Source organism: Sceloporus occidentalis, unplaced genomic scaffold, assembly GCF_023333645.1.
Source record: "Sceloporus occidentalis isolate IW3139 unplaced genomic scaffold, rSceOcc1.0.p SCAF_7, whole genome shotgun sequence".
NCBI lineage: Eukaryota > Metazoa > Chordata > Lepidosauria > Squamata > Phrynosomatidae > Sceloporus > Sceloporus occidentalis.
In genome coordinates, this window is record NW_028316987.1 from 95236017 (window position 1) to 95261108 (window position 25092).

The following is a 25092-nucleotide window of genomic DNA, read 5'->3' on the forward strand; positions in this document are numbered from 1 at the left end:
GAGGCTTGGCCTTCATAGGAACTTAACCCCTTATTTTAAGACCATAGCCCCAAAATGACTATATGTGTCTGTTACTATCATAGGGCCAGCCTCAAACGATATGGAGGGGATAATGGGATGTATTTTTATAGTACTATATGATATATTTTATATTGCATTTTATCACTGTTGTAAGCCGTCTCGATCCTGTTGGAGAGGTGGGGTTGTTGTTGTTGTTGTTGTTGTTATTATTATTATATTGGGGGATCCTTAGGATTCCTGGGGATTTACCATGAAACCAGAGCTAAGAACCATTCATGTTTTTATTCAAGACTGGCTGGGGATTCTGGGAGTTGTAGTCCAAACGTAATTTCCCTCTGTCCTGCCAGTTTCACGGCGGAGCAGGGACTCAAACCTGGTCTTCAGAGTCACAGTCCAGTGATCAGATCACTACACCATGCTGTCTCTGAGATGAGACCCATCCATGTTTTGCATGTATCTTACACACATAGCCTGAAGGTAATTTAATGCTTAAATATTTTTGTGCAAATGTTGTGCACATTTAACCATCAGAAAAGCCACAGGGTCAGCCAACCCTGAAAAAGGGTTTGTTTTGTTTGTTTGTTTGGAGGGAAGTTTTTGGATTTTGGAATTCTGGATACAAAAGACTCCATTGTTTTTACAATGGTGTCGTAAGATTGTAGAGAGCTAGTATGGCCTCGTGGTTTGAGCATTTGACTATGACTGGAGACCTGGGTTCAAATCCCAGCTGGGCCATGGAAACACACTGGGTGACTTTGGGCAAGTCACACTCTCTCAGCCTCAGAGGATGGCAATGGCAAGCCCCCTCTGAAGAAACCTGCCAAGGAAATCCAACAACAATAATTATTTATTTATTCATATGCTGCCTCTCCTGGAGGATCGAGGCGGCTCACAACATCAGGTAAAAGACTATAAAATACAACAATTATAATACATTCCATTAGAATCATAGAATCATAGAGTTGGAAGAGACCGCAAGGGCCATCCAGTACAAACCCTGCCATGCAGGAAATCACAATCAAAGCATCCCCGACAGATGGCCATCCAGCCTCTGCTTAAAGACCTCCAAGGAAGGAGACTCTATCACCCTCCGAGGGAGTGCGTTCCACTGTCGAACAGCCCTTACTGTCAGGAAGTCCCTCCTAATGTTCGGGTGGAATCTCTTTTCCTGTAGCTTGCATCCATTGTTCCTGGTCCTGTTCTCTGGAGCAGCAGAAAACAAGCTTGCTCCCTCTTCAATATGACATCCTTTCAAATATTTAAACAGGGATATCATATCACCTCTTAACCTTCTTTTCTCCAGGCTAAACATACCCAGCTCCCTAAGGCGTTCCTCATAGGGCATGGTCTCCAGACCCTTCACCATTTTAGTCGCCCTCCTTTGGACACGCTCCAGTTTCTCAATGTCCTTTTTGAATTGTGGCGCCCAGAACTGGACACAATATTCTAGGTGGGGCCTGACCAAAGCAGAATAGAGTGGCACAATTACTTCTCTTGATCTAGACACTATGCTTCTATTGATGCAGCCTAAAATCGCATTGGCCTTTTTAGCTGCCGCATCACACTGTTGACTCATGTTCAACTTGTGGTCTACTTGGACTCCTAGATCCCTTTCACACGTAGTTTCATTCAGCCAGGTGTCACCCATCCTATATCTGTGCATTTTATTTTTCCGCCCTAAGTGCAGGACCTTACATTTCTCCGTGTTTAATTTCATTTTGTTAGCTTTGGCCCAGCTTTCTAGTCTATTCAGGTCATTTTGAATCTTGATCCTGTCCTCTGGGGTATTAGCTATTCCTCCTAATTTGGTGTCATCTGCAAATTTGATAAGTATGCTCCCAATTCTGTCATCCAGGTCATTGATAAAGATATTGAATAGCACTGGGCCCAGGACAGAGCCCTGTGGGACCCCACTGGTCACTTCTCTCCAGGATGAAAAGGAGCCATTGTTGAGCACTCTTTGGGTTCGGCCGGTCAACCAATTACAGATCCATTTAACAGTTCCTTTGTCTAGCCCACATTTTACAAGCTTGTTTGCAAGAATGTCATGGGAAACCTTGTCAAAGGCCTTACTGAAATCAAGATATACTATATCCACAGCATTCCCTTCATCTACCAAGCTGGTAATTTTATCAAAGAAAGAGATTAGGTTTGTCTGGCATGACTTGTTTCTCTGAAACCCATGTTGACTTTTTGTGATTATGGCATTGCCTTCTAGATGTTCACAGACTCTCTGTTTAATGATCTGCTCCAGAATCTTTCCTAGAACTGATGTCAGACTAACTGGACGATAATTGTTGGGATCCTCTTTCTTCCCCTTTTTGAAGATGGGGACAACGTTTGCCCTCCTCCAGTCTGCTGGGATCTCTCCTGTTCTCCAGGAGTTTTCAAAGATTATTGCCAAGGGCTCCGATATTACTTTTGCCAGTTCTTTTAATACCCTTGGATGTAGCTCATCTGGTCCTGGAGACTTAAATTCATTTAGGTTAAACAGGTATTCCTGTACTATCTCTTTACTTATTCTGTGCTGAAATTCCCCTATTCTGTCCTCTGCTCCATTATCCTCAGGTTGAGCACCGTTTTCCTTTATTGAGAAGACTGAGGCAAAGAAGGTGTTGAGTAATTCTGCCTTTTCTCTGTCTTCTGTTAACATTTTGCCATCTTCTCCACGCAGTGGCCCTACCGTTTCCTTCTTCTTCCTTTTGCTGCGGACATATCCAAAAAAGCCCTTTTTATTGTTCTTAACCTCTCTAGCAAGCCTGAGTTCATTCTGCGCTTTAGCTTTTCTGACTTTACCCCTACAAATGCCTGCTATTTCTTTGAATTCCTTTTTCGTGATTTCCCCCTTTTTCCATTTCTTATACATGCTCCGTTTAAAATTTAGCTGAGCTGAAAGTTCCTTGGTCATCCATCCTGGGTTCTTGCAAACCTCCCATTTTTCTTTCTCACTGGAACTGTTTGAAATTGTGCCTTCAGTATCTCCCTTTTGAGAAACTCCCATCCATCTTGAACTCCTTTATCTTTTAGTATTCCTGACCATGGGATCGCCCCCAGTATTTCTCTAAGTTTACTGAAATCCGCTCTCCTAAAGTCTAGGATGCGTGTCTGACTCTGCCTGGCTTCTCCTTTCCACTGTATTACAAACTCCAGGAGAACATGGTCGCTTCCACCTAATGATCCCACCACTTGCACTTCATTAACCAAGTCATCCTTGTTGGTTAGGATCAGATCTAAAATAGCTGATCCCCTTGTTGCCTCTTAATTCCCTCCCCCCCCCCCCACCATACTACAATAAAATACCATTAAACGATCAAAAGAATTTTTAAAAATTAAAATAATCAATCATCAATGATAGATTCTCCTTAGAGTCTGCCTAAGTTGGAAATGACTTGAAGGCACACAGCACACAGAGAGAGTAAAATTGTGTCCCTTGTATACAATAGCAAAATCAAGGTTTGGTTTTGGGGATGGGAAACAATGGGAATATTATCAAGCTGTGGCTGGTCAAATCTATGGATGCAGAATCCGTAGATGCTGAGCAGCAACTCTAAGGACAACCTTTCTGTGAAAAGAAAACAGAATTGGTACATTAATCAACGCAGGATGCTTGGGCCTTTTTTCCTTTTGAGTTCTCATGGAGAATTATGGTAAGAGTGCAAGCCGGACGCCTCTTAAGAACTCGGTCAGGAGCCGAAGCAGAGGCAATATTGCTTGCTGGGGGGGGGGGGGGAATAGTAATAATTTGAGCCTTGCCGGGGGGCCCTTATAGCAACCGGTCACATCAGCTCCCTGCCAGCATTTCCCAGCTGTCCAACAGATGTTGCAAGTCTTCTCCCATTGCAATGTTCTCTGAAGTTGGATCCATTTAATGACTTGCAGGAAGGGTGCATTAAACAGTGCCAGGGAAGATCCTGAAAAGCCAGCGTTTGGAAGTGCACCAGGGCATGAGAGCGCTAGCAATCCCAGGAAAAACAACAGCCACAAGGTTGCCAGGTCAGGACTATCCCAGGCCCTGAGGTTTCGTTGCCAAAGCCTGAGATCTTGGAGCCATCCCTTAGGATGTCACAGGTCAGGATGGTTATAATGGTTAAAAATGGATGGTTAAAAGAGGCAACCACTGGTGATCTCATGAAGCATGACACTGGCTCTCTCAACACACTATAAATCCCAGATTTCTACAGTGGGCCCTTAGTATCTGCCGCGGTTTGGTATCCCACCCCATTGGAAACCAAAATCCGCAGATGCTCAAGTCCCATTGCATACAAATTTGTTATAAAATAGTGTTCCTGGCATAAAATAGCAAAACCAAACTTTACTTTTTGGAATTTATAATTTAAAAACATATTTTCAACAGCAGATGCTTGAATCCATGGACCACCCCAATGACTGCCCCAAGATGCCTTGCTTAAATGGTTTTAATCGTATTTTTATAATATTGTTGTATTATAATTATATGGATTAGTTTAAGGATGGGGGTGGGTGGGATTTATTTTATTGTATTGTATGTTTCATTGGTGTAAGCCGTCTCGATCCATTGGTAGAGGTGGGGTAATGAGAATAAGAACAAGAATCCATGGATGAACAGGGCCATCTATATGCCATTTAAAGCAAACACACACACACACACACACAAACAAACCCAAGGCTAATAGATGAGGAACTAATCTTTGGGCCTTCAGATTTGTGGCTTCGATTATTCACGGATTTGATTAATATGTTCTCTCTAGGACTCTCTAGGTCCTCCAGCGCGACTCTGTTGCCAACTTCTGCCAAAAGTCAACTGGAAGACCTAGAGGTTCCTAGAGAGGACACTTCTCTAGGCATTTGTAGGTTCCCCAACACAATTTCATGCTCAGCCTTTGGAAGATCTTGATTCTTGACCATCAAATTGTCCTGGAGCACCTAGAGATCCTTGAAGAGGTATCTTCTTGGGTTAAAATAAATAGTGTTCTTTTATTTATGGTTTTTCCACTTTAACGGAGGTCCTGTGCTGCTAACCCCAGCAAATATGGAAGGTCCACTGTACAATGTGAAGTCAAGGGCTTTCATGGCTGGCATCCATAGTATTTTGTGGGTTTTTCAGGCTATGTGGCCATGTTCTGGAGGAGTTTATTCCTGAGGTTTCATCAGCAGCTGTGGCTGGCATCTTCATGAAGATTGCTGCCTGCAAAACGACAGAAATAAACTCTTCCGGAACATGGCCACTTAGCCTGAAAAACCCGCAAAGTACTATGTCCACTGTACAGTTTCTGAGCTCCAAGATGAGCGACTTAGTTACATATCAAAGATGGAAACACTGACTTACAGTATACAGTACTTAACTATGTAGTGTGTGTGTGGCTTTGAAGGCAAGCCTACTAAGGCTGCGTCCAGACTACAGAATTAATCCAGTTTGGCACCACTCTAACTGCCATGGCTCAAGGCTATGGAATCCTGGGTGTTGTAGTTTGGAGAGCTATTTAGCCACCTCTGACAGAGAGCCCAAACAAACTCAAACTCCTAGGACTCCATAGCACTGAGCCACAGCAGTTAAAGCGACATCAAACTGCATTATTTCCTTGGTGCAGACGCAGCCGTAGATATGATGATGGCTTGGAGCTGCAGACATGGCAGGGAGCCTGCTGCGTTCACCATGGAAGACTGCCAGTCTGTTTCCTGTGCCTAGCATGGCACACATGTGTGTGTTTGGCATGCGCTTGCCTCCAGAGCCCTGTGGCCTCAGCCTTGGCGATCAAAGGCATGCAGTAGAGAGCAGAGCAGCTGGAGAGGCATCTGTTCTTAATGGGAGCCAGGCTGGGAAACTGGATCTGGGGCAGGCAGAGAACAATGTTAGCCGGAGGAAGAGGAGGATGGGATCTTAGAGGAGGGAGAAGCACGTTCCCCCTCGGCCTTTCTTTCCCACGCGTTAAAATCAGTCACCTTCTCAGCAAACTTGGAAATGTTCAAATGAAAAGGGGCAGCTGCATTAGTTTTGCAATCGTCCCTCCGCATTTGCGGCTTTGACATTTGCATATTTTGTTATTTGTGGTTTTGATCAACATGTTCTCCCTAGGAACCTCTAGGCCCTGGACCTTGACCACAGAGTTGCACTTCAGGACCTAGAGATTCCTAAACACCTCTCTAGGCATTTGTAGGTCCCCCAGTATGATTCTATGATCAATCTCTGGTAGATGTTGACCACAGAGTTGCACTGGAGGAGGACCTGGAGATTCCTAGAGAGGTGGTCTCTTAGGTAAAAAGAATGGTGTCTTTTTATTTGCAGTTTTTAACCATTTTCACAGGGAGGAACCACTGTATATTTAAACCAAGATCAGAGTTAATTAAAAGCTGAATGCTAGTATGAAGCTAAATAATTAATAATTTAAATTATTATTATTATTATTATTATTATTATTATTATTATTATTATTATTATTATGGCCTTGCCCAAGGTCACCCAGAGGCTGAGTGGGAATAGAACCCCGGTCTTCAGAGTTGGTCTCTCTGTGTCGCTCTGAGTTAAAGATGAAGGCAAATGCTCATATTTTGCTTTGGGTTTTCTGGAAAACTCAGAGTAAAAAGTAAGCCAAAGGATGGAAACCTCGAAGGAGGTCCAGGGATTGTGTGGACAGCACACAGCCAGACCAAGGCAAATTAGAGGCATGCAGGAAAATGTGGGAGAGCCAGCATGGTATGGTAGTTTAAGCATTGAACTATGACCCTGCAGACCAGGGTTCGAATTCTAGCTCGGCCATGCAAACCCATTGGGTAACCTTGGGCAAGTCACACTCTCTCAGTCTCAGAAGACAGCAATGGCAAGCCCCCTCTGAACAAATCTTGCCAAGAAATACCCAGGAGAGGTTCTATAGGGTTGCCGTAAGTTGGAAATGACTCAAAGACACCCAACAACAACAAGGCGCTAGAACTCTCTGGCTGAGGACTCTAAACTCCAAATCCCAGGATTCCATGGGACACAGACATGGCAGTTGAAGTGGAATCATGGCGCTGTTATTGTATAGTGTGGAAGGGTGTCAAAGCATGACAAAAGTGGGAAAGATGATCCCAACGTTATCGGAAGAGACAGGAAAGGAACTTTAAAGGCAGACATGGATTCTACTATCGGAATACTATCTGATAGTATAATATTGGGGAAAGAAATAGTCAGGGCTGAGTCACATTTTCTAGCTTATTATTATTATTATTATTATTATTAATTTGTATGCTGCTTCTCCAAAAAGATAGAAGCAGCTAACAATAAAACATCCATAAAATGCAATAGCACACAATGAATGTCTCATTGCCCATTGAATCCGAAACCCTTGCAACCTCCCCACCCACAATAAATACAGCGGAATTATTAGCAAGTGTTAAAACAGTTAGTAAAAGCCGGGCAGAGGCAGCGGGAGGTTGCTAAATGATTAGTTAAATTGACATTGTAATTGCCATTATAATAAAAATGTGTAACCTAAGATAGGAGCTCAGTGATGAACCATGTCAGATTTATTTAGGAGGTAGAAACAAAAGAGGCCAGGGAAACAAAAACTGGGTATAGATAAGTAGGTTATATAATGGTTAGACTTTAGAAAACTATAATCATGAAGCATCTTTTAAGCCAGATGGAGAATAACAACAACAACAAAAGAAGGAAGCCACTGAAATAATTAGAACTTTTATTTAAAGTACTTACAAGGTTTGATATAACATAAATAGGTTGGACAAAATATAAATGGGCAAATGAGAGAATGTAAGCCGCCTCGGTCCCTGTACTGGGAGGAAGGTGGGGTATAATTAAACATTATTATTATTATTATTATTATTATTATTATTATTAGTCATTATTGTATCCTTTTCTTCAATGCCAAATCCATCTGAGGAAGTAGACTTAGGAAAGCTCATGTTGCCAACTTCTTTCTTTCAGTTGGTCTCAAAGGTGCTATATTTTGATGCTTCTTCTTTGTTTGCTTGCTTGCTTTTAAGATGTAATGAAAAATTTAATGTACGTATTTAAGATCGGAGAATTTGTTGGGTGAATGAAAGTTATAACAACAAAAAAGGAACAAGCAGATATGGATTCGGAAAGGTGGGGCATTTTGTTCAGCGGCAGAATTAAAGATGAATTTTCTTCCCCACCGAAGAGTTCAGAAGACTTTAATCCAGACTTTGGGGCAAGGAGGAATGACGGACAAGGAGAGATGCTTGTTTTCCGACTTCAAAACAAAACCAAATTTACACATTGCTTGATCTATGGTCAGCCTTTTCGATGGGAAAGGCTATCGATACCAGAATAGCTGGTGCCTGCAAAGTATCTCAGAGTCATAAGTCTGTCCCAAAGGTGTGAAGCATCCTTCCTGTGTGCAACTCCAAACTGTTAGCTCTATGAAAGTTCATGCTGCTAACTTCTTTCTTTTAGTCTCAAAGGTGCCATACTGATTCCACAGACTAACAGAATATGGACAGGACTAGTGTAGGGACGGTGGGATGGCGGCAGCAAGGGCAAACGGGAAATCTGCAAAAGGTGTAACAGTTGAGGAAGAGCTACAGTTCACTCCCTTACCTTCCGCAAATGTCTGCTACTCCATGGAAAGGGGGAAAACACTCCAAATACAGACAAATGGTTAATAAAAATGTTAGAAGTAATAGAGATGGGGGAATTAACATAGTGGATAAATGGGAAATCATCAGAGATGGTTAAGAGGTGATATGATGGCCATGTTTAAATATTTGAAGGGGTGTCATATTGAGGAGGGAGCAAGCTTGTTTTCTGCTGCTCCAGAGACTATGAGACAATGGAGCAATGGATGGAAGCTGCAGGAAAAGAGATTCCACCTCAACATTAGGAAGAACTTCCAGAGAGTAAGGGCTGTTCGACGGTGGAACACACTCCTTCCTCAGAGAGTAGTGGAGTCTTCTTCCCTGGAGGTCTTTGAGCAGAGGCTGGATGGCCATCTGTCGCAGGGGATGCTGTGATTGAGAGTTCCTGCATGGCAGAATAGGGTTGGACTGGATGGCCCTTGGGATCTCTTCCAGCTCTAAGGGATTCTATGATTCTATGGGAACAGTAGAGAAAGAATGGGCATTTCTTAAAGAATATTACAAGAATACATGGAAATGATAAAGTAAAGAACTATGTGTGTGTGTATAAGTATGGTTTATATAGGCATATATGGACAGGTTGCTTACTTGTAACTGTTTTTCTTCGAGTGGTCATCTGTGAATACACACAAATGGGTTGTTTACCGTGCAGGTGCAGATATAACCCATTTGTGTGATTTGCAAAGTCCTTGAAGAAGAATGTTTGTGTGTGTGTGTGTGTGTGTGTGTGTTTGTATGGGTATATGGTTAAGTAAACCTTATACAGTGGACCCTTGTTATACTCTAGGGTTTGGTTCCAAGATCCCCTGTGTATAACAAAATCCACGGATGCTCAAGTCCCATTCAATATAATGACAGAGCAAAATGGTGTCCCTTATAAAAAATGGAAAATCAAGGTTTGATATTTGAAATGTATACTTTTTTGGGACATTTTCAAACCGTGGAGCTTGAATCCGTGTATAAAAAAATCCGTGTATAAGAAGGGCTGACTTATAGACATTAAGTTGATCATATAAGAACCTCAAGGAAATTAAGAAATCAACAATGTGCCGGAGAAACAAAAGTGGTTAATAGTAAAACAAAAACAAACAAACAAACAAAAACAACCCCAAAACAAGTTACACAAACCAGAGAAACAATAGAAGTTTGGAAATAGGTACAGAATTTTTCTTTTGGATACTCTTGTTCACCTGGACCATGAAATATCAATGTACTTTAGTATAAAACAACAACATTTATGATATTTTGCTTTTAAGAAAATAAATTGTAATAAAAAGCAAAGTAAAATAATGGTCTGCTACCCCATCTGTAAATAACAACAACAATAATAATTTTATTTCTATCCCACCTCTCCATAGGATCGAGGCAGCTTACAGCAAATATTAACTATACTGTCTCTCTGAGTTGTGTGCCTCCTGGTCATTTCCAGCTTATACTGGCTTTCTAAGTACGATGTGAAAATGATTATAGGATTGTTGTGCATTCAACAGTTGTGTGGAAGGGAGGATTTCATCATCTGGTTCTTACATGGCTACCCACTTCCCAGCTCTGTGTCCTGCGGAGTGGATCAACACGCAGGCCGTTTCTAAGGACATATATAAACACGGCTGCTTTGCACATGTGCTTCTATGCAAGGTGAAGAGCACAGCATTCTTGCAAGCACATCTGGTCCAATGCGCAGCAGGATTAGCAAATGCGGAAAGGGAATGCCAGGGACACTCCTTATAGTCTTAACTGGGGGAAGTCACTCAGTGCAACCCAGGAGTGCCATCTGCTGCCCACATCTCACATTGTGAGTAGACAAACCTCAACATAAAAAGAGAGAAACCAATTTTTGAAAAACAGAGCTTTGCAAATTAACTGGGTCTGGAAACCATGAAACCCTATGAGGAGCGGCTTAGGGAGCTGGGTGTGTTTAGCCTGAAGAAAAGCTTTAGAGGTGGTATGATAGCCCTGTTTAGGTATTTGAAGGGATGTCGTATTGAGGATGGAGCAAGCTTGTTTTCTGCTGCTCCAGAGAATAGGACACAGTGGAGTAATAGATGCAAGCTACAGGTAAAGAGATTCCATCTAAGGCCTCATTCCCACTTACATTTAAATTGGTTTGGGATTTGCCTTTGCTCCATGTCAGTGCATCCATTCCAAAAGGTCTGTCGTTCCCACTGTGAAAGCAGAGCTTTTCATTATCCCCTTGTAATTGTTTTTTTTGGGGGGGGGCATGATTGTCATCCCTACTAGTTTGCGCCACTTCAAAATGCATGTCGATCATCTGTGTGTCATTGGTGACGCAAGTGGCAACTCGGCTTGGGAACCATATATATATATATTTTAAAAATTGATAGAAGATTGGATTCATTGGTTTTGTAACTACTTGCCGGACTGAGCTGCTGTCGGCCCGATCGTCCGGCTTGCTGCCTGAGTAATTGCAAGTAGTTGCAAAATCAATGAATCGAATCTTCTAGCAATTTAAAAATCATGTGCCTATGGTCACACCACAAGCACAAAGGCAGCGCTGGGGGAACAGTGGATCTACCAAGAACTGAGGAGGGATGGTAAACACCCCTCTGCCATTAGTCCCTTCCCTTCAGAATAATGCGTTTCAGATCCGTTGTTCCTACTTGTTGAACATGCTTCGGAATCGATTTCCCCCCCAAAAGAACCACCAAAGAACTAGTGTCAGGAAAGAGTGGTGTGTTTTTTTTGCATTTGCCTCGCTTCATTGCAATTGAAACTGATCACAGTACAATTAGAACCGTTTTCAAATGGGAACAACAGTCGTATAACCCGATCAGCAATTCAGTGGGAATGCAGCCTACGCTGCCTTGGAGAGCGATGGGGTCTCCTTCTTTGGAGGTTTTTAAATAGAGACTGTATGGCCATTGGTTGCAGAGAGGGCTTTCATTGCGCCTTTCTGCATGGCTGGGGGTTAGACTGGATGATTCTATGACTCTGATGTGGCAGAATGACAATTCTTTTTCCCAAGGCACTAGGGAGCGGTACCATTGCTATTGTGAGCCTTCATGTCATTTCTGACTTAAAGCAACCCTAACAAGGGGTTTTCTTAGCAAGGATTGTTCAGAGGCAGTTTGCCACCATTGCCTTCTTGCAAAAGTGAGTGTCCCAAGGTCATCCAGTGGTTCTCCATGGCCAAGCAAGGATTTGAACCCTGCTCTCCCAGAATCCCAGTCTGACACACAAACCACGTCTGGGACATATTATTATTCTGTTTGCATCCTTTCCTGGAAACTCACCACAGCCTAGCAGCCAGAAATTTGCAGAATGGCTCCCAATCTGCAGATGCCAAACGCTGAAGCTAGGCAAAGAAGCAAAGATCATTTTTAAGGCTTTGAGAGTGTGCAAGAGAGGTGCAATGGGGTGGCAATCTATGGAGCAGCAGAAAGCTGATACTTTTGCAAGCCTCAGGAACAGCACTGAAGACTAGTCTCTTCTGGCAGGCCTACACAGATGATTTTTACAACTACATTTTAAATGATGAATTTTAAACATAGGATCTTTGAATACGTGTGTGTCTTATTTGTTCCTTTAAACTGATGTATTTTAACCAGTCTTAATCGATGCATATTTGTTGGTCTGCTATTGATCCCTGCCTCAATCCATGGGGAGAGCAGAGGTGGGTAAGAAATATATATTATTGTTGCTGTTTCTGTGTGCCTTCAAGTCATTTTTTGTAGAACTCTCCTGTGTCAATTCTTCTCCTGTTGTTTCCTTCCTGGCCAACTTTCTAACCATACACAGACATCGGAAATACAACGGCATGGAGGTTTTATCTAAATCTTTTTAGCTTTTTGGGTAAAAAGGATGAAATGGCAATGTACCTAAATTGGTAAGAATGCTGTCTTTAATTGGACACAGTCCATTTGCGAGGAAATGTTTGCTTGATCATTTGTCAGGAGCCATTTTGTGTGGATGGATACACAGACGTTCAGGCCACTATGTGCAGAATGGAGCCACACACAATACACATGTTGCCAACTTCTGTTTGCATGAGAAAGGAACGGTGGAAGGGATTGGGAGATTTGTGGCTTTTCCCGTACCTCTCTACATGCTGTTGTAACATTTATTCTCCTTCCTTGAGGAAGACGGTCATAAAAGAATGCCTTTTGCCAAACGGATTTTTCCAGCATGACAAAAGACACACAACCGTCTCCTTTGGGCAGAGACCAGAAGTGTTTTGATGGCATGCAGAAAGGCACAGAGAAACCCACTAATCTCCCAATCCCTTTTGCCTTTCTTTTCTCATGCATAAGACTCTCTAAACCTTTGAGCAGAAACAACTTCTGTGGTTGTTGGTTAATGATGCATTAAGAAGTCTCATGAGCTACAGACATTTCAAAACTGAAGATTAACACACTTCTTCCCTATTTTGACAAGGCCAGCGACCTCCTCTGAGAAAGGCACCACTTGTTCCAAACGCCAGGTGAAAAGTTTAAACGCTAGTTTTGTTCTTTCATTGCCATTTTAATTTTTTAATTTTTTTTCTTTTACATAAAAACTTCAGTAAAAATTGGATAAAGTAAAATGATTTAAGCAGTAAAATCAATCTTATCAACATAGCACATGGCCTGCCAGAAACCCTGAGGCAGCCTGTTCGCAAATATTTACATGATAACAGATGAAACTTTGCAAAGAACCAACAAAAAAATCTGGGGGGAAAAAAACCAAAAACAGAACAAACAAAAAAAGAGAGAGGAGGAAATGAAAAACCCTCAGAACTATTCTTACAAAGTGTTCCCATGATATCAACACATGTTGGGGCTAAAAGGAGGGGGGAAAGAAAAGAAAATCATCAATATATTCACATATACGTTAAAATATCATACAGATCTTGAACAGGAGACAAACTGAGCACCGCCAGATTGGGAGTATGGGGTTTTCTTGCAAACAGGGGTCAAGGTGTGATGTTGATGAGCCACAGCCAGGTGTCAGGGTGCGTTGTGTGACTGTCTTTTTTCTCCCTCCTGCCTCTGCCTGGTCTCTGGAAACCTGGCATGCAGAGAAGGGCATCTATACCATGAGATTGGTGGGGTCATTTTTCCAAACAGCAACCCCCATGCAGCCAGAAATACTGTGCAGAAGAAGAAAGCATCCATGGCAGGTTGGCTCCGAGAAGAAAGAATAATGAAAGACTCTTTCCTGCAGCCACTATTCCAATTCAGTGTCCTCTTTGGGCTTATAAACAGCCCCAAATTTCTGCATGTATTTCTTGATGTACTCCTTCGTCTTGTGTTTCACGTTCTCGTTGCACTCCAGGTCTTCGGGAGTCTTGCAGTATTTCAACTCCTTGTTCATCACTCCATGAGTTAGCTGTAGGGGAGGAGAGGAGAAAATAACACAAAGATTAGATTACAAGGTACTGTAGTCCATGGGAAAGAAGTGTGTGTGACGGGCAAGGAAGCAGAGACAAGGTACTGCCCATTATTCCAAGGATGGTTCTGCCATTCTGTGCCCTCTAAAGTTTGCAAGGTTCAGGAGAAAAGCAGAAGATTCACAAGTCAACCAATTCATTCTCCTCAGTGCAAATGAGACTAAAATGCTGAATGAGATTAAAAAGAAGATGAAGGCATCTGTATGAATAACTGTCAACTATGTCTTTTGTGGGGATCTGCTGAGGTTTTGCCATGGAAACTCTTACCAATCTGGATGAAAATTCAGAATTTAGGCTTCAGAGATATCTGCCAGCCATTTCTCTTTATTTAAGTTTTTATCAACTGGCAATGATGCTTCTGTTCTGGACGGAGCCTCCTTTCCCCTGGGTTACTGTTCAAAAAGAGCTAAACCTGGAGATTTTCTCCAACTCAGATTGTAATTACACTGCATTTGGATTACTTTAAAGCACTCAGCTTCAGAAACACTAGCAGGTCCAAAATGCTGTGGCCAGAATGCCTACTAGGGTTGATTATAGGAAACATATCTGCACTGTTGAAACAGCTTCAGTGACTACCAGTTCATTTCTGGGAACAATTCAAAGGGCTAATTACAACCCATAAAGCCGTATACACCTGAGATCCAGCCTATCTGGAAAACTGTATCTCTTGGCATGAGCCTGCCTGAGTTTTATGATTCTCAGAGAAGGAATTTCTTTTGGTCCCACGAGCTTCACAGGTATAGCTGGTGAGTGGCTGCCCCCAAGCTATGGGATTCCCTCCCACAGGAGGCTAGCCTGGCCCCTATGTGCTCCCTTTCCACACTGTTATTCATCCAGGCCTCTGCATGTTATCTGGTCACTACAGAAGGCTATTAACTGGGGTATGCTATATTTCTATCACCATTATTATGTTTTATCTTGCCATTTTGATATGGTTGTTTATTTAGTTACCCTTTAATTTTAGTATTATCCATTGTTCTAACAGTATTTATTTTTTTTAACTTATATTGTGATCTGCCTTTGATACTGGGAGAAAGATGAGACAAGGAAGGAAGGAAATGAAAGAGCTTCTAAGCATTGGGGATCCCAGGGCTCATGTCCAGTTCTTGTCACATCCTCTGCAAATGTACTTTGATACCTTTCGTGCAAGGTGCTTGAAGTCTTCAGTTGTGGTTATCCGTCCCACTTTGCAATCTGGTTTGCGGTAGGGGTTCAGGCATTGTACAATGAACTGAGACATCTGAAGAAAAAGGGAGGACAATATTTAAACACTGAGAGAAGACTGGTTGGGAGGCAAGAAACTGAAGAAGAAGAGGAAGAAGAAAAGAAAGAATGGGGGGAAGGGGAGAGAAAACAAATTAACCAAAAATATGTTTACAATTTCGTTTAATAATAATAATAATAATAATAATAATAATAATGGTTTATTTATATTTTCCGGCCTCTCCCAAATGGATCGAGGCAGGATTACAACCAGTTAAAAAATACATCAGAATAAAATACATTTAAAATACATTTAAATACATCGATAAAATAGTACAGTTAATATAGAACTAGGTCCATCGAGTGGTAATGCAACAATTTGTCCAGTGATATAATGATGATATTACAACAGGTCGGGTGGATAAACTCGCTGGAAGAGATCCATCTTAAGTGCCCTCTTGAAAGAATCTAAGGAGGTAATAAGACGGATCTCTCCTGGGAGGTCATTCCATAGTTTTGGAGCGGCTGCTGTAAAAGCTCTTTGAGAAGTCGGTATGAGCTTAGTTGGAACATGTTCTAATACGTTCTTCCCTGTTATTCTAAGATTGTGTAGGGAGAGGCGTTCCCGCAAGTAACCTGGGCCCAAGCCATGTAGGGCTTTAAAGGTGATAACCAACCAATTTAGAGAACTGTTTTGTTGAAATGATTAGCTGCCACAAGAATGTACATTTCCCACTCCTCTGGGTCATTACCAAGCACTCCTCATGGGCTAATTAAAAGGAATGGAGAGGATTCCTAACATCGGGACCAATATGCCAGCACCAAAGCAGAAGCAGTGGAACTTGCCAACCCCAAAAGTTCCGCATAGCCTCACCTCCTTCCGGAACACTTCCTTGCTCTTCTTTGCCAGTTCGCTAGAAGTGTCTGCTTCCGCAGTTTTGGGTTTTTTGGAAGACTAAGAAAAGACAGAAATATGGAAGTTATTTATGGTAATGTTGACTTTAAAAAATGAGGATGAAATACAAGTTTTATTCAATGCTTTTTTATTTACAAGAAGCAAACAATTTAAAAATTGGGTGTGTTACAGCAGATAACTCTACATACAAGATAATTCTATGCATGTACAAAATTGGGTGTATTTTAGCAGATAATTCTACATACAAAACTGAAAAGTCAAACAGAGAACACTAATAGCTTCTCAAAAGCCCACAGAGAGGTTGAGTCTCCCTTATCTGAAATGTTTGGGATCAGAAATGTTTTGGATTTATTGATTTATTGATTTGTACACCTGTACTGGTATAGACATACATAATGAAATATCCTGGAGATGGGACTAAATGCAAAACTGATTTATGTTTCACATATACCTTATACACTTAGCCTGGTGGTAATTTTATACAATGTTTTAAAGTAAGTTTGTGTACACTGAACCATCAGGAACCAAAGGTATCACTACCTCAGCCACCCATCTGGGCAATTCTGGAACATTTGGGGATTCTGGATAAAGGAGACTCAACCTGTATAATTTTTTTAAGTCCATCTTGTCATATGCCTTATGTCTAAAAAACAGAAAAGGGATTTACAGCTTGCCTTGAGAGTACCAAGTGCTGGAACTGTATCACTGAACTTCTATTAACTTGTCAGAGAAAAAAAATAGCATTTTCTTTCAGGTGCTTGACTTCATGGGTTCAACAAAAACAAGCCAGCAAAGCAAAGCAAGGCAATTCTCTGGGTCCACTGGCCCCAATCCCTGAACATGGCCTACGATTTGAAACCTCTGGACTGATTCCTGAAAATGGAAGCCCTATTTCAAGCAAAGAGATGCAAATGGCCTCTATTTACCAATGGGTTGTTGAGAAAGAAACCCCGTCCCCCAGGGGATAAAAAGCTCAATTTGGCAAGCAGGTAATTCACAACGCTGAACTTGGAGGTTGGCATTGTTAGAGCAGAAGTATGTTTTGCTCCAGGCGAAGAGGAGGGAGACATCTGAGAAGGGAACCCCACACTCCTTGCCTTTTCCTGCAGCAAAAGTTTAAAAGGGCAGTTGTGAACTGCACTGCAGGCCTTTAACACCTTTCTGCTTCTCCTCTTACAAGGAAGACGCTTTAATTTTTCAGACGAAAAATCCACACCTCAATTTGTGCATTGGTCTCACTGTATTTCTGAAGAGAGGACTTCTGGCACCAAGCCATCATGAATACAATTATGTGGCACAGTCCATTGCACTGTGTGTTCTTTTTATCATTTTCAGTCCCATTACCACAAGACAGAACTATATAATTATGTCTTTATTTGCATTCAACAGACAAAAATCCTATGATTAAGACACATTCGATGAAAAGCAAACAGTACAAATGCCCAATAAAACATCTAATGTTTAAAACAACTGAACAATTCAATTATATATTAAATATAGTTAATGTTGTTCTATGATAAGTGAGCTAATAAGAATAGTTGTTGTTGTTGTTGTTGTTGTTGTGTGCCTTCAAGCTATTTCTGACTTATGGCGACCCTATCATGAGGGTTTCATCTTGGCAAGATTTGTTAAGAGGAGTTTTGCCACTGTCCTTCCCTGAGGCTGAGAGCATGTCACTTGCGCAAGGTCACCCAGTGGGTTTCATGGCTGAACTGGGAATCTGTCAGGGATTTGAAGGGTTAAAACACAGCACACAGGGAAATGCTTGATGTGTGTGTGTTTGGCCATGAGCATTCAGCAGAGTGGCAAGGTTGATCAGCACAGCTGAAGCTCATTGGCTCAAGGACACTTCAATGCCCAAGTGCACGTAGCCATGGATGATGAAACCATGTGTCTAGATTGCACAGGAGACACATGACATGGTTACACACCTGAACTCACTGGGTTTGGGGGACCACATGGTCTGGAGACTATATAAGCCCAGGAGTTGCAAGGGTGTGGTGTGGGTTTGTAGAAGGAGTTGGATTGGTATGGTTTGGAGTTTTAGAGATCTAGTTTTGTATAATAGCACTGTGAATAAAGAGCACTTTAGGAGACTTAGGCGGGATACATACCGCCATTTAGTACGTCTTCTATACGTACTAGGGTTAGGAAGGGGCGGTGCTTCCGCACCCCCCTAACCCTAGTACGTATAGAATACGTACTAAATGGCGGCGCCCCTTCCACATGGGCGCCGCCATCTTTGCGTATCGGACGCTGAGCGTCCGTACGCGTCGCGCCGCTTGTGACGTAGCGAGCGCGCCCCTGGCGCCTCGCTACGTCGCAAACGCGACGAAAAAAGAAGCTCCATTTTGGAGCTTCTTTTTCGGTCCGCGCGGGAGTCGGGCCGTGTGAATGCTCCGGCTCCCCCGCGGACCTACTGGCGGCGGCGGCAGAGCGCCGCAAAGTGGCGGTATGTACCCCGCCTTAGTTTCTCTGGTGGTTTATCAGAAGAAGCTATAGCATCGGTTTGCTGTGTGTCCCCGGAGATTCCTGCATTGCTGCAGTTCCTGGAAGACATCCAGTTGCTGTCACCCCAATTGGACTTTGGAGCCACGCTTCGGCTTCTGGAAATTTGCCAGCTCTGCTCCAAGGGTCTGATTTAACCCCAGGACTCGTTTGAGTTGCTGACAGTGGTTGTTGGACCCCAGCAGTTGCACTGACAGAATCAAATCCTGGTCTCCAGAGTCACAGTCCAACACACTGAAACCACTACGCCACACTGACTCTCCTAGCATGAATTACCAGACTTAAAAACTGAGCTGCGCACCATTTACAAAAGATTAAATCCTGCCTGTCACAATCCAACAGCCACAAAGTGCTGGCAATTTTAGATCCAAACATTCCTGAAGGGTGACAGGGAATTTCAACCCTCCCAACTTCTTGCTCTCAAACTGCGGTTATGGCTACAAAGTGCAACCAATCAAGATACAGGTACTTCAGTTAAGATGGTGTCATTTTAAGCCTGCAGTTCTTTCATTAAGGCTTTGGCTTAAATTCTGTCTCTCAAATCATATACAAGATGCAAGAAAAACCCTGGCAAACATGGCAATCTCATCTTAGTGCCCCAGAAATGACGAAATGACAGTAAAGAAAAAGGATGTATGTTTTTGCTGACACAGTCCAGGAACAACGAGTTGTTCTTTTTAAACTACAGAAGAGAAAATAAAATTCTGAACTAAGGAGAAGATCACTAAAGCCAACCCTCAAATCTAAGTGAAATATTTTACAATCCACACTGCCATGCCAATTGGTATCTCCAGCACAGCAGGTGAATTGTGTGGTGCCCCAGAAGCTGTTGGACTGCAACTCACAGCATGCCTTGCCACTAGCTATGCTGGCAAGGAGATGCAGCCAAACAACATTTGGAGGATTATGTAACACCCCTCCTTGCTGCATAGTTTGTTAAAAATGCTTTGTAATTATATCTCTTCTTAAAGAAAAGGATCAAAATAAAGACTCAGGCGCATTACAGACCGCCCAGAAGGGGCAGTCTCACGCCACTGCTGGTTGCTGCGTCTGGGAACCGCAGCATCCAAACCGCGCGGTTCTCGGACGCAGCAAAGAAGAAGTGCCGAAATGGCGCTTCTTCTTCCACCCCGGATGAGACGCCGCAAGGCGCTACTCGCGCACTCGCGCCACATCCGGTGCGCGACGTGCGGATGCTATGCATCCAGCACGTAAAGATGGCTGCGCCCGTGTATAGGGCGCCGCCATCTTTATGCCCTCGTCACGTGCTAGGGGCAAGGCCGGTGTGGACGCTAGGTCCTTGGCCAACCCCTAGCATGTGACGGGGCACCGGAAGAGCCAGTCTATAACGGGCCTAAGTTTACATACAGTGATATTATAGTAGCCAAACAATGGTTTGAGCTTGATTCAGAGCTTCAATCCTGCTTCTACTTTCCATCTACTGAGTAATCTGATCTTTTGAGGTAGACTCAGAGGAAGCTGTCAAGAGGGGGAGCAATGGCTAGAAATAGAATTGCCTAATTACACCTTTACACAAAATCCTACCTAATACAAGCCTTGGCTTGCAAACACAGTTCAAACCATAATCTGATTCTGGTTTGCCACCTGAGTACAAACATGTTCTGTCAAATTGAAAAACCACTCTCTAGGTTTTATGCAACAGTGCTAACCACATCAGCTTTGTAACTTCTAATGAAGTTAAATCACTTTGGCCAAGAAACCTAGTCCCATCCTCAATTTGTGAGAACCATGAAGGGCTGCTGCCCTGCAGGCAATGATGTCAAACATTCATCTGCAAACCATGCCAATTTACCTTCATGGGGTTTTCATCGTAGGTTGGCGTTCCAAGGTCCATTTCAGCTTCATGTTCAAGGCTGGCATCATCTTCTGGGCTGTCCCAGTTTGGAGGGTCCCACTGAGTCTGCCTACAAAAAGACAACCACAAGTCACACATGAGAAAGGTCACTTTGGCTTTAAAAGGAAGCAGGGCCCCACGATACTACATTAAGCACCAACTGTACCAAGGAACTAAGAATCTACAGCACTAAATAAATAAATAAATAAATAATCAAATGTCCAAATGCTGTCCAGATGTGTGATCTGGAAAGACTCTGTAGGCCATCTAAGGCCACCATCTAAGGGCACCTCTAAAGGCCATCTTAGCCTAATGTTTTGTTTTACACAGTGGAAGATGAATGCCTCCCAGAAACCTAAGAGCAGGGCTAGGAAGCAACAGCTCACCCTTGCTGTGATTCTCCAGAGCAAAAAAAGCTAGTTCTGGATGGTTGAACATCAGATTCCTCTTAAAGTAATTTAGTACCAATCCTGAGGGAAGAAGGGACTGGAAAAACAAACGAAGGGTGCTGGGAAGGATTGGTTCCAAACTCAGCTGTCATTTAAGTGCCTTTTGTGAAGTGGTGTATGTACGCAGCTGTCAGAAAGGTTTTTATTTTGAACGAGCTTGTCCAGCGTGCGGCAACCACAACCATGCCCTATGCAGAGAGACTTAGGGAGCTAAATATGTTTAGCCTGGAAAAGAGAAGGTTAAGAGGTGATATGATAGCCCTGTCTGAGTATTTGAAGGGATCTCACATTGAGGATGGAGCAAGCTTGTTTTCTGATGCTCCAGAGAATAGGACCTGGAACAATGGATGCAAGTTACAGGAAGAGATTCCAGCTCAACATTAGGAGGAACGTCCTGACAGTAAGGTCTGTTCAACAGTGGAATACACTCCTTCCTCGGAGAGTGGTGGAGTCTCCTTCTTTGGAGGTCTTTAACTAGAGGCTGAATGGCCATCTGTCGGGGATGCTTTGACTGTGAGTTCGTGTATGTCAGAGGGGTTGGACTGGATGGCCCTTGGGGTCCATTCCAACTCTAGGATTCATCACTTAAAACTACTGAGCTCCAGCCTAAGAGAAATTCCACTGGAACCAAAAGATTTTTAAAAAATAAAATTACATATTTAAAATATAGAGAGAGAGTTCCCAGGAAACTTTCCAATAGCCTCTCAGTTGGTAAAGTGTTAAGCCTTATACAGCTCAGATCCAGGTTACAAAAAGAGCATATATACTCCCATAGGAATGTGCCCGAATTTTGAGATATTCTGAGAAAACCCTTATCTCTGTCCAGTCACCCCCACAAGTACATTTGGTGGCTGCTCCCAGGCTCTGGAACTCCCTTCCCAGAAACTGGCACCGTCCTTACTATCTTTCTGCAAGTAGGTAAAACCCTTAATTCTAGCACAGTGATGGCGAACCTATGGCACACGTGCCAGAGGTGGCACTCAGAGCCCTCTCTGTGGGCACACATGCTTTTGTCCTAGCACAGAGTTTGCCAGAGTTTCTTACTAGAAAGCCAGAGGGACGGGGCACTTTGCAATAAATAAGTGGGGTCTGGATTGCAGTTTGGGAACTCGGTCTGTAAAAGGTTCACCATCACTGTTCTAGCAGGTCCTTGGAAACTGTTTTCAGGCCTTATATAATGTGCTAGACTTTAACTTGTTGTTGTTTTTAAATGCAGTAGTGTGTGTATTTAACTGCTTTTAATTTTATGATGGTTTCACTGATTTTTAAAACTTTTTTATTCTGTGAATTTTCAACTATGATTGTTTTAACTCTTGTAAGCTGCCTTGAGTCTCAAACTGGGAAAATCATGGAATAATAATAATAATAATAATAATAATAATAATAATAATAATACCATCAAAACAAAGTAGATGCCTTGTATTTTCTCTCATTAAGGCTATACTGGTCCCAAGGTCAGCACTGTTTCCTCTAGAATACAGGCAGGGATCAGCTTAGGATGAAGTCTCAGGAACATGGGACCTGTGAGGTTTCCAAGGTCCATAACCTGGAGATCTCCATTTTCCTTCAAAGTCACCAGGCAGATGTACCCTGCATTTCCCAACTGCAGAGATACACCATGTGGAATATGTCAAGCATTTAAAGCTTTTGTGGAAAGAGGCCCCTTACCTTGTGACCACGTGATAGTAATAGATCTTCCCCTCCGGATCACGGGCTGTTTTCCAACTGGGAGGAAGGACAATGGTTTTGGGTTTAGGGGGAGATGGTGGCGGCAGGTCCAAAAGATTGTTGGTCACCACAAGCTCTGGCTGAAAGTGGCAAGAGAGCAGAGCAAACAGGCAACATATCAAACAACAGGAACAGATGGCTAAATCACCAAACGGACAAAAGTGGATCTTTTTTCTTAAGCAAAGTGAGCAAGCACATTTTGGCAGCCTTTCTGATTAGCAGTTTACTTAGGATATTATGATTATTTGAACAATTCAATCACTTTTCCTGACTTTTGTAAAATTCTCTTTCCTGACTAAAACCAATCTGAGGAGGTAGTAATAGTTACAGTGCTGCCAAGTGCAACTGAAGAAGAAAGATGCTTGTTATCTACTTTCTGCTGTCTTATATTTAAAAAATCAATCCCAGGACCATCTGACTGGTTACAGTGGGGAAAATATAAGACTACAGAGATGGTCATGAGCCAATGCTGATAACGTTTTCAATTTTGAAAACACACACACACACAATTACAGAAACAGACACAATGTCATACATGGTGGTTAGACTTTTCATTCAACTATTCAAATATTCCTTGACCTAAAATCCCATTTCCAAATACAGCTTCCAGTTACGCAACTTTGTCTCCATCTGTGCACAACTGTACTCCTCTCTGAAGGCAGGCAGATGGCAAGGGTGAAGAGAACTGCACTAAATGGTTTCATTCTGGTATACACCAACTGGGAGAAGGTTTCAGTGTTATCCTGGCCACCTTCTGCCACAACATTCTATCACAGCTCAGCAATTATTTTTTCCTTTGCAACTTATGGGAGTAAAGGATTTTTAAAGGATTCTTCCAATCTGCTCAAGAGCTACCCCTTCCACCTCTGGCAAGATCAAACAAGTGCTCACCCGGCCCCATCACACCCAGTCTTACCTGCTGTATAGGTGGGGGCTGTCCTGTCGCTACAATAGTGGTTACTGCTGTTGTGGGCTGCACCACAACACCCTGAGGATGAGCAGTGTAAATCTGCTGTCCCTGGATATACTGAAGGCCTGGCTGTGCGTAACTCTATAAAGAAAAGCAAAAGCAGTTGGGGGAATTCATCGGCTTATTTTAAAGGGCAATTGCTTGCTGAGAACAAAGAGGGAGGAGATACCAGAAGGACTCCCCATGACAAGAGTCCTTTCCAGGCTGGGAAAGGAAGGGATGAGAAAAACAACGCATCTTCATTGTTCATTTTATTCAATGGATGGAGGACAACTTAAGCAAAATGTTCCTTCCTTCAAAAAATGCTGTCTGCTCTCAAAAGCAGGGCCAGTGCTCAAAATAATCATGTTTTGCATGAAAAAAGTGCCATATTCAGTTCCTTAGCACTTCCAATTTACATCAGGCTGGGAAAGAACTATATGCCAGAGATTTTTGAGTAGCTGTATGGACAGCACTAGACTAGATGAATTAATTGGTCTGACTCCTATCAGTAATCCAATTACAGGAGATCCAGTAAATCAATGGAACAATGAGTCAACACTTTTGTAAAGCTTGCTGATTTAATGAAAAAAATCTAGTTGGGACTATCAGTGCCAAACAGGCCACAATCTGATCCAAAGTTTGGGTCAATTTTTTTTAAAGTTACAACTCATAGAATTCCTCCCAGACAGTATGACAGGAAACTATTCCAAGTCCCATGAAGGACAGGTCACTTGGACTCCTCTTGGTGCTATTTTACCAGGACACGTACCTGTACAATTGGTGGTGTGGTCTGAGAATATGGCGATGTCACTCCGTAAACTGTCTGACATGCCTGCCCTTGGTAGTAAATGGCTGGCTGTGACTGAGCTGGAGAATAAGGTGGCTGCACTGTTACAGTCTGCTGGCTGGAATCCCAGACTCCGTAGCTCTGTCCTTGCACTGTACCTGTGGCTGGCACCGGCAAGACCGCAACACTCTGTTCCTGGTGGACTACAGGGTCACTCTGGGCTACATACTGCGGGGTGGAAACCTCCAGGGTCGTTGCTACATGTTGAACTATGGGCACCGGCTGGGGGGCAGCCAGGGTGGGCTCAATTGTGTGCCCCACCAAAGTCTGAGGGTGCTCATAGGTTGCAGGGGAGCACATAGGGTCCAAGCTTGGAGTGGGGAGTAGCACCTTCCCAGCATTAGGGTTGCTGGGATCCACATAAGACTGCATGGGGTAGCCAGGGGGGTAGCCCATAAAGGTGTGATGGGCGGCACTGTAGCCCAAGGAGTCATAGGGAACAGGGGAAGCCATCCCAAGGTTCTGCAGCTGCTGTTGCTGCTTCTGGGCTTCACGCTGGGCAACTTCCTGCTCAAAGAGCTTCCTTCGTTCTTCTGTGGACAGCTTGTTGCGGTCCTTGATCCGGACTTTCTTCTTGGAGGTTGTGGCTGCATTGTCATACCTGAGAGGAAAAGGAAACAGAATGACACAGTGTGGGGGTTAGACTCCTGATTAAT

General features: G+C 43.0%; 1 protein-coding gene across 3 annotated transcripts in view; it reads right to left on the bottom strand.

Moving 5' to 3' along the window:
• Positions 1-12963: 12963 nt before the first annotated feature.
• Positions 12964-25092, bottom strand: part of SETD2 (SET domain containing 2, histone lysine methyltransferase) — a 70387-nt gene continuing 58258 nt past the window's right edge. For 2 of the 3 annotated variants that reach the window (XM_089533787.1, XM_089533786.1), the window contains exons 16-22: positions 24359-25037; positions 23554-23688; positions 22578-22717; positions 20419-20530; positions 16056-16136; positions 15117-15218; positions 12965-13917 (exon numbers count right to left, since the gene is read on the bottom strand). In XM_089533787.1, the coding sequence (XP_089389913.1) occupies positions 13756-13917; positions 15117-15218; positions 16056-16136; positions 20419-20530; positions 22578-22717; positions 23554-23688; positions 24359-25037 (1411 nt within the window). In that variant the 3' untranslated portion in view covers positions 12965-13755. Of the gene's footprint in view, positions 13918-15116; positions 15219-16055; positions 16137-20418; positions 20531-22577; positions 22718-23553; positions 23689-24358; positions 25038-25092 lie in introns of all 3 variants that reach the window. The other variant, XM_089533788.1, reaches the window with a different exon arrangement.